Source organism: Myxocyprinus asiaticus, chromosome 28 (genome assembly GCF_019703515.2).
Source record: "Myxocyprinus asiaticus isolate MX2 ecotype Aquarium Trade chromosome 28, UBuf_Myxa_2, whole genome shotgun sequence".
Classification (NCBI taxonomy): domain Eukaryota; kingdom Metazoa; phylum Chordata; class Actinopteri; order Cypriniformes; family Catostomidae; genus Myxocyprinus; species Myxocyprinus asiaticus.
This window is the reverse complement of record NC_059371.1, coordinates 34,251,943-34,260,972: the sequence shown is the minus strand read 5'-3', so window position 1 is coordinate 34,260,972 and position 9,030 is coordinate 34,251,943. Positions and strand designations below refer to the sequence as shown.

Sequence of the window (9,030 nt, the reverse complement as noted above, 5' to 3'; positions counted from 1 at the left end):
ATTTTTTTTTATTTTTTTTTTTGTCTACGTTGCTGAAGAAAGGTTTGCCTGCTTGACTGATTAATGTAAATTGTTCTTTGCCTTTGTTAAAAAATAATTAAATACTAATAAAAATATATAATAAAAAATACTTTTGGATGAAATTAATTGATCAAGCTGGCTGTATTGTGTGAAATATTTATTTCTTGATTTTGCATACAAAAAGGAACAAACACAGAAAATTGCATTTTAAGAAAAAGTACTGTATTTTTGGTGCAAGAAGTTTTTGTATTGTGATAATAAAAATATATTTGCATATATTCTTAACATGTTCTTACATTTTGTGTTCAGTACAAGTTAAGCTCAATCGACAGCATTTGTTGCATAATGTGGATTACAAAAAAAAATAAAAAATATATTCAGCTTCTTGTTTATTTTAAAAAATACAGGGAAAATTGTGCTTTCAGTAAGGCACTTACAATGGAAATGAATTGGGCCAATCCATAATCATTAAAATACACACTGTTTAAGAAGTATAGCCACAGGGGGGCCTGGGTAGCTCAGCATGTAAAGATGCTGATGACCACACCTGGAGTCGCAAGTTTGAATCCATGGTGTGCATAGTGACTCCAGTCAAGCTTCCTAAGCAACCAATTGGCCCGGTTGCTAGGGAGGGTAGAGTCACATTGGGTTAACCTCCTCGTGGTCGCTATAATGTGGTTCTCGCTCTCGGTGGGGCGCGTGGTGAGCTGTGTGTGGATGCCACAGAGAGTAGCATGAAACCTCCACACGCACTAGGTCTCCACGGTAACGCACTCAACAAATCACATGATAAGATGCACGGATTGACGGTCTCAGACATAGAGGCAACTGAGATTAAGGCGAATCACTACGCCACCACGAGGACCTAGAGCACATTGGGAATTGGGCATTCCAAATTGGGGAGAAAAGGGGAGAAAATACCCCCCCCCCAAAAAAAAGACGTAAACATTACACATGTAAACATGATTTTAGTGTAATCTTTGTATCTGTATAAAATTATAGCCAATTTTACAACTTTGTTGCCATGGTGACGTAATGCCGGTAAACCTTGAAATCTGGTAAAAGTAGCAACAGGGGTAAATACAGTACCTGATTTTATCACACTAAAATCATGTTAACACATATAATGTTAATGTCTTTTGGCTATACTTTTGAAACAGTGTTTATTATAATGTTTGTGGACTGGCCCCATTCACTTCCGTTGTAAGTTCCTTACTGTAACCTTTTTTACGTATATATAAACGAGGGACAAGTTGAAATAACTTTTCATAGTAATCAACATTGTCACAAATGCTGTTGATTGAGTTCAACTTGTAGGATAGCTTTATAATGTGCTTTTCCCTTACTGCCTCACCAGTATTTTACATTCTAGCACACAGCGTTCAAAAAATATTTTGTAAGAATTTAAAAGGAAAGCCTTTTTAGGTCAAAAATAATTGGTGATGGAATAAACCCCCGTTTTCCTTTTGAACCTCAGTCCTCTTAGCCTACACTTGTAGTGGCCCGTGGCAAAGTAGTACAACACTGGGTCCAAGAGGCTATTTAGACTGACTAGAGCCATGGTCACTCTGCGGGCGATGTTAATGTTTTCATTCCAGGGCCCTTCAGGGATCCAACCCGTGCGTGACAGGAGGTGTTCTAAATGCACTATATGATAAGGTAGGAAACAGAGAATTGTTATTGCTAGAATGGCATAGATAATCCTCCGTGCCCCACGCGCTGTGTTATTTTGAATTCGTGCGATGCGACGTGCCACGATGGGGTAGCACACCAGGATGACCACAGAGGGCAGCAGAGATCCAAAAACAAGACTGCAGGCGCTGTAGGGTGCCAAGTTCTTGCTCCACTCCTCCGCAGAGAAGTTTTCAAAGCATATTTTCCCTTCAGCTGACAACGGGCACGTTAACATGAAGGCCAACATTGCCGCTCCAGACACCAACCACACAGCGGTGCTCACCTGCACGGTCAGACTTGTATAGCGAAGTTGTAAGTAGGTGTGAGGGTGTACGGTGGCGATGTAGCGATCTACGCAGATGCAGGTCATGAAGGTTATGCTGATGTAGATGTTGGCGAAAAAGATCGTGCCAGTGATACGGCACATGGCTTCGCCAAATATCCAGTTGCTGTAGTTCAAATGATAGTGGATACGAAATGGCAAAATGCACAAGAAAAGTGTGTCGGCCACCGCTAGGTTGATGATGTACACGTTCGAAGGAGACTTTTGTTTTATTTTGAAAATGAAGTAGTACAAAGATCCCAGATTTCCTATTAACCCAAAAAACAAGACCACGCTGTATACTGGTGGGAAGAGGTAGTACTGGAAAATTAGCATCTCCGACAGGTTGTTAGAAGCGTTGAAGTCTTGGCCTGTTGCAGATGGTTCCATGATGATCTTCAGTACTAACTTAAGAAACTTGCGTTTGCCTTTGTGAGCCTATGCTTTCAAGATTACAATGCTTGGAGTTCAAATAAAGAGAAAATTAAATGCATTACTGCATCTGCGTCAATAAAAGGTCATTATTTTGGTCACAAATTTATTTTGGTTTTTCTGGGATGGCAACCATTCAGGAAGAGGTAAAAAGTGTGTCTGTCATCTCCACTGTGAAAAGAAAAAATTACCACGCATGAATACCACATTCAACATTTGGGCTTCAAAATCTAATTTAAACCAGTAAAAAAATAAAACAATTTTGTTACTTTGAAGCATTTGCAACAAAGCTGAGACGTAAAATATAAACAATATTTAAAGGAATGTTCCAAGTTCAATACAAGTTAAGCTCAATCGACAGCATTTGTGGCATAATGTTGATTACAGCAGAAAACTCAACTCCCTTGTTTAGTTATATATAAAAAAAGCAACAATCTTGAAAGTGTATGGGGCCAGTTCAAAAACGTTAAAATACTCCCTTTTTGCCACAAGACTCACTGTAAACATTATACGTGTTAGCATGATTTTAGTGTGATAAAATCGCTTTCTAATCTATCTATGTGAAGTTTTATCCAATATTACAACTTTGTTGTCATAACGACATAACAATGGTAAACCCTGAAATCAAGGTAAGCAATTTTCTCACACTAAAATTTTAACATGTATAGTGTTTACCTCTTGCGGCTATACTTTTGAAACTGTGTGTGTTTAATGTGTATCGACTGGCCCCAATTTGTAGTGCCGTATTGTAGCCATGATTTTTTTCTTCTTTTTTTTTTTTTTTTTTTTTTTTTAAATAAACCAGGTACGAGTCGTAACTATTTTTTGTAGTAATCAACATTATACCACAAATTATGTAAATTATGCTTCACTTGTATTGAACCCTGAACATTCCTTTACAATTCTGCACTATATCTATATAGATCACAACTCAAATAAGCATATTTGTGACATTGACCAAACACACAAGACACTCTTTTGAACATTCTCAAATCTTCACTGGACAACATGGAACACTCAAGTCCATGTTGTCATTAAAGCAAATGAGAGACGTGCCAAATACTAAGAAATTCTGTAATCAACTTTTAATTAACGGTAATTTGTTATGTTGATAATATGTAATGAAAATGTTTAAAATAGAAGCATATTCCTCATGAAAATTAAACTAAATTCATTTTAAAGTGTACTTTACTTACAAGGTTTGAAATTCAGCGTCCTTGAATGTTGAAAAGAGAACTGAAGCAGAAAAGTCTCTATTTTCATATCAAGTCTTATTAACGACTAGCTGTGATGTTCTGTCAGTGGTGGAAACTTAAACTGAGTGCTGTGGTTTATACACGATGTTAAAAAAAAACAGAACAGGAAACATTGAAAGTGCAGCCTCCCCCAGACTCTTGCGGGTGACTTGGGGGTATGCAAACATGTTGGCATGTGGAAATTATGCACTTAATGTTCCACGAGCAGTTACTTGTTTAGTTGGTTTGGCAGACATATGACTAGTTCGGAGCAGCATACAGTGGCCCCAAAAAGTATTTGGACACTTTTAAAAATGTATGAATTCCAGTGCATTACATAATAAAATATCAATCTGAGTGGCATTTACTTGCAAAAAAAAAAAAAAGATAACACAAATAAACATTTCACAAAAAGACATTTGTTGGCTTAAAATTCTGCAACAATAGAAATACTGTCCAAAATGAAAACAAAAAGTCTTTGGACACTTAAGCCACACTTAAAATATATTAATTTAATTGCAAAGATAACAGAATATTAAACCGAGTGGCATAGTTTTATAGCTAATTGACTTAGTAAACTTCATTTTGTGAATTTTTTTGTTTGAAAGTGTGCTTGTACTATGTTTTTATTTTATTTTATTATAATTAATTTTTTTATGTCACTAATTGATTTTTAGGTCTAAAATCAATAGAACAGCTTGTTCAATAAATCACAGCCTGTTCAGCTCCAAATGTTGGTGTTGCTTTTGTATTGTTTCTCTTGTGTAGAATCAGTTTTGCTTCCCTAAATTTGAGTTTAAACCTTAAAATCAGTTTCATAGTTGCTTCAAATATCACATTTGGATGTTCTATTTTGCATGCAGACACTAGATGGTGCATAAAACTAATCAAAAGAACCCCAGTAACAAGTCTCCAGCAAATGTGCATTCAGTGAATGTGCATCCTAGTGAATGATAAATTAGGTGAGCAAATGCCACAAATTCTGTATATATTGAAAGAAGGACCCGCACCAATGTTGTACTTTTGAGATTAAATGTCTGTCTCAATGTATAAAGTGAAAATGTACTCTAATAGCCATGTGTAAGCATGATCATGAGTGCAATATAAGTCTTAAAGGGATAGTTCACCCAAAAATGAGAATTTTCCCATCATTTACTATAAATCTCCACTTTCACATTCTTCTTTTGTTTTGACGACTCGCATTCTTTGTGCATATCGCCACCTACTAAGCAGGAAGGAGAGTTTATTGTAAAAAAGGACTTAAATATTGATCTGTTTCTCACCCACACCTATCATATTGCTTCAGAAGACATGGATTTAATCACTGAAGTAATATGAATTACTTTTATGTCCTTTTTGGAGCTTTAAAGTTCTGACCACCATACACTCGCATTGTATGGACCTACAGAGCTGAGATATTCTTTTAAAAATCTTTGTTTGTGTTCAGCAGAAAAAAGAAAGTCATACACATCTGGGGTAGCATGAGAATTAATTATTTATTATTTATTTTTGGGTGAACTTTCCCTTTAACCCAGTACCATAGATCTGAATGCATTGGAGTGGAATTCAATGAAAATCTCTGCACACAAGCAAATGTTTGAGTCAGAGAGGACAAGACTGTGATTTGTGTTGCGGCTTAAGGGCTGCATTGTGTCTGTTGGCCTTTATGGAGTGACAGACCCATTCAGTCAGTGTAGCCCAGTCTTTTTCCATCCAGACTTCCTGTGAGGATGCACTTGGCATTCAACGTGGAAAATGGCTCTGAAATGCAGCTTTGCTACTCTGCAATCCAAACACATGTAATATCTTTGTTTAATTCTATTGCATCTCTTGCTAAATGGCTTATAAGAGATGTTATCAACTGTCCCGTATTAGCTGGGACATCCTGTATTTTGGCCAAAATGAAGACGTCCCGTATTATCCTTTTATTTAAGCGTCAAAACAGCCCATACTGAAGTGCTCAAAATGCGTCCTGTATTAGCGTGCTGAAAAGCTGGCAAAAGTGTATACAATCATGTAAATCAAGCAAGTTAGGAAGCTATGTGTCTGCCAGTGGGAAAATCATAAATTTGATAAACTGCCTTTTCAAGAAAGACAGAAAAAGACCACCTTTGCAAGACAATGGCAGTGGATAGTGCTTCACTTTAAAGCTTAAAAAGTATCATAAAAGTAGTCAATGCAACTCGTGTGTCCTATTCCGTGTCTTCTGAAGGCATTCAATAAGTTTTGATGAGAAATAGAAGTAATTTGTTCAGTGAAAACAGTGACATCTGTTGCATGATCATGAGTGCTTTTTGTTATTCCTAACTACAACATCAAGCTTAAATCCAGATATGATATTTGTCATAACGATCTTGCAATATCATGATGCATTATTCTATAATGTACCATTTGACATGTAGCCCGCTTTGACCTTGGGGCAAATCCATTGACCTTCTTCAGCAACCAAAGCATCTCAAAGCCAACTGAAATTCGAGATAATTGTATAATTGCAGAAAAAGAAAACTTATCAGTCACCTTTCATAATGTCTTGCCCTATACATGATCTCCCAGATATCTCTGTGCTTGACGAATGTCAGTAGAACATTTAATGAAAGTTTATTGACTCTCAGGCTGGGAATCTGACCTATAAATAGGAGTAAATGGTCTTTCCTGCCCTCATCACCTGCTCGAGAGAAGCTTGGGATTTTCTGCAAACCATCTGAGGTCAAATGCTGTTTGTTTGATGTGTAGAAGACAGTCAACATGCTGCTCATGGTTGTTATAATATTACTATAGTAAAACCATGGTTATTTTTCATGCGAGTTAAACAAATAGGGTGACAACATCAAATTGAACATACAACCTTTAAAAAAAGTTGGGACGGTATGGAAAACATAACATAAATGTAACATCATTTCTTCTAATAACACAAGCATTTGGGCACTGAATACAAGTTTTTTCCCATTCATCCATTATGCAGGTCTTCTGCTGCACAATTTTACGGGGTCTTTGTTGCTGTATTTTATGCTTCATATTGCACCGGACATTCTCAGTTGGAGACAGGTCAGGACTGCAGGAGGCCAGTCTAGCACCCGCACTCTCTGCTTATGCAGCCATGCACTTGTAATCTGGGCAGTATGTGGTTTGGCGTTCTCCTGCTGGAAAATGCAGGGACGTCCCTGGAAAAGACAAATTGTGTTACTTTTTTAATACCTGACATGAACATAATCTGTACTCTGAAAATAGTACAGTCATGATAGAAGTGCACATGAAACATGAATTTTGGAGAACTTGCAGTGCGAGTTAATTCTGGGTGAAATATCCCTTTAACTTATGTGAATGTGTTTTTGAGAATGGATGTACTTCCATGTGGATGATCCCATGTAGCTTGTTAGGAAGGAAAATTGGAGGCAGATTTTTAACCATGACTCTAGCCAAGATATTCTGAGTTCTGTTTTTTTCTTCTTCTAAAATGTACTATTTACCTTTTTGCTTTAAGTGCTTAGAAAGCCAAATGTCATAACAGAAAAAAGCTTTGGACACAGTGTTGGGGTTATTCTCATCTGTATCTATAAATCTTTCATTGCATTCCCAGTACTGCAGCAGCAGACTTTCTCACAGTGTGTTCCATTGTAATCGCTTCAAGTTTGCAGAATTTGTACCGGACATGCCATGTCCTTCATCTCAAAATCCTATATACAGTCTGAAAGTGGAAGTTTAATTCTCAGACACTTTTAATAATGCACAAAGGACCCTACAGAGTCAAATGGCTTTGCGAAGTAGTAATGTGATTTGTCTTTCTCTAATGTAATTAAAACACAATGAAAGTGAGGTCGAAACTTTTTATGACTTGTTGTTGAACACAAGTAAGATTAGGTCAGAGAGTTGGCTTTGATAATGATGATAATGGTTTTGGTGTACACTAGAGCTGTCTTTACACACGTTTATTCACTTGTTGCTATTATCTTCCCAAATGAACACCATAAAGTTGTCCTTTCCAACAATGTCATAAATGTATTCATATATTTGTTTGTTTATTTTTGGTGGCAGTGCAAAAAGTAGTTAGAGGTGCTTGTTAAGGCTCTTTTGACTTTGGCCAGTAAGAAATCGCCTAAGTAACAGCCACCTAGAGCACCATAGCAACTGCATAGCAACATGCTAAAAACCACCCAGAACACCTTAGCAACTGCTTAACAACATGATAAAAACCACACAGAACACCATAGAAACTGCATAGCAATGTTACTAAAACCACCAAGAATGCCAAAGCAACTGCGTAGCAACGTGCTTAAAACCACCCAGAACACCATATATAGCAACGTGCTAAACACCACCCAAAACACCAAAGCAGCTGCATAGCAACATGGCAAAAAATCTTCCCAGAACACCTTAGCAAAAAAACACCCAGAACTTCTTAGCAACTCAGCAACTGCTAAGCAATGCCTTGTCAAAATGCAGAAGTCAAACAGTTAAAATGACATCATATTTGTAATTTGTCTCTTGTTCCTACTTTCATTTTGAGACCCATTAAATGTTTAAATGCTCCCATATGGTCAAAAACTATTTTTATGAGTTTATTTTTTTTGTTTTTTGTTTTTTTGTTTTATGACTTGGCATTTAAAGGTGCACTTGAGACCCATTTTAAAACATTGGCATATTGGGCTGTTATTGTCTATATGTTCTTGTGACTTTGAGCTGTTAAATCTTATTTTGATGAAGCTAGTGTGTGTTGCAAGCCTCACATTGCAAAAATCATTTTCTTAATCTGTTTCATGTCATGTTCTCCAGTAAAAAGATAAACATCCATAAAACCAGATACATTTACTTGAAATGCAAAATTGTGCAAAATATAAAGACTTTTTATATAATATATCTTGAATATTTCTTACACCATTAGCAATTTTATTCTTCTTGTTTTAAGCATAAATCCTAAAAAATGTATTGAGGTTTATGCTTTGTAGGGCTTTACTGGTTGTTTAGATCAGTGTTACTATCAGAAATAATTAATAATTATTTCTTTAGTTATTAATTAATATTTAAATTAATTAATTGAATCTAACTCATTAAAACTTCATGTGGGGCTCCAGTAAATGTAGTGCGCTACGTTTAGGAGCAGGTTTGGTTATTAGCAATAATGAATAATTATCAAAGACAATTATTAATTATTAAAATCAATAGAACATTGATGAGAATCAATGTTAGCTTTTTCTAATCCTTTAACTCAACAATTATCAAAGATAATCGTTAATTGTTAACATCGATGAAACATTAATTAAAATTAACACTAGCTTATTGATCATTCAAATTCAACAATCATCAAAGATAATTATCAATTATCAAAAATCAATAGAATATTAATAAGGA

At 36.0% G+C, this 9,030-nt stretch overlaps 1 protein-coding gene across 2 annotated transcripts; it reads right to left on the bottom strand.

Moving 5' to 3' along the window:
* Positions 1–206: 206 nt before the first annotated feature.
* LOC127419194 (lysophosphatidic acid receptor 4-like) lies at positions 207–3,767 on the bottom strand. Of its 2 annotated transcripts, none has more exons than XM_051660391.1 (2): positions 3,646–3,767; positions 207–2,620 (listed from the first exon to the last, which is right to left on the bottom strand). In XM_051660391.1, exon 2 carries the CDS (start codon positions 2,405–2,407, stop codon positions 1,448–1,450), a length of 960 nt encoding a protein of 319 aa, XP_051516351.1. In that variant the 5' UTR covers positions 2,408–2,620; positions 3,646–3,767; the 3' UTR covers positions 207–1,447. The 2 variants fall into 2 exon arrangements, with proteins under 2 accessions (XP_051516351.1, XP_051516352.1); XM_051660392.1 differs by having other exon boundaries at positions 3,642–3,751.
* Positions 3,768–9,030: the final 5,263 nt, after the last annotated feature.

Excerpts from the sequence above, each read along its gene's own strand:
- LOC127419194 (XM_051660391.1), bottom strand. The coding sequence starts at position 2,407 with ATGGAACCATCTGCAACAGGCCAAGACTTCAACGCTTCTAACAACCTG.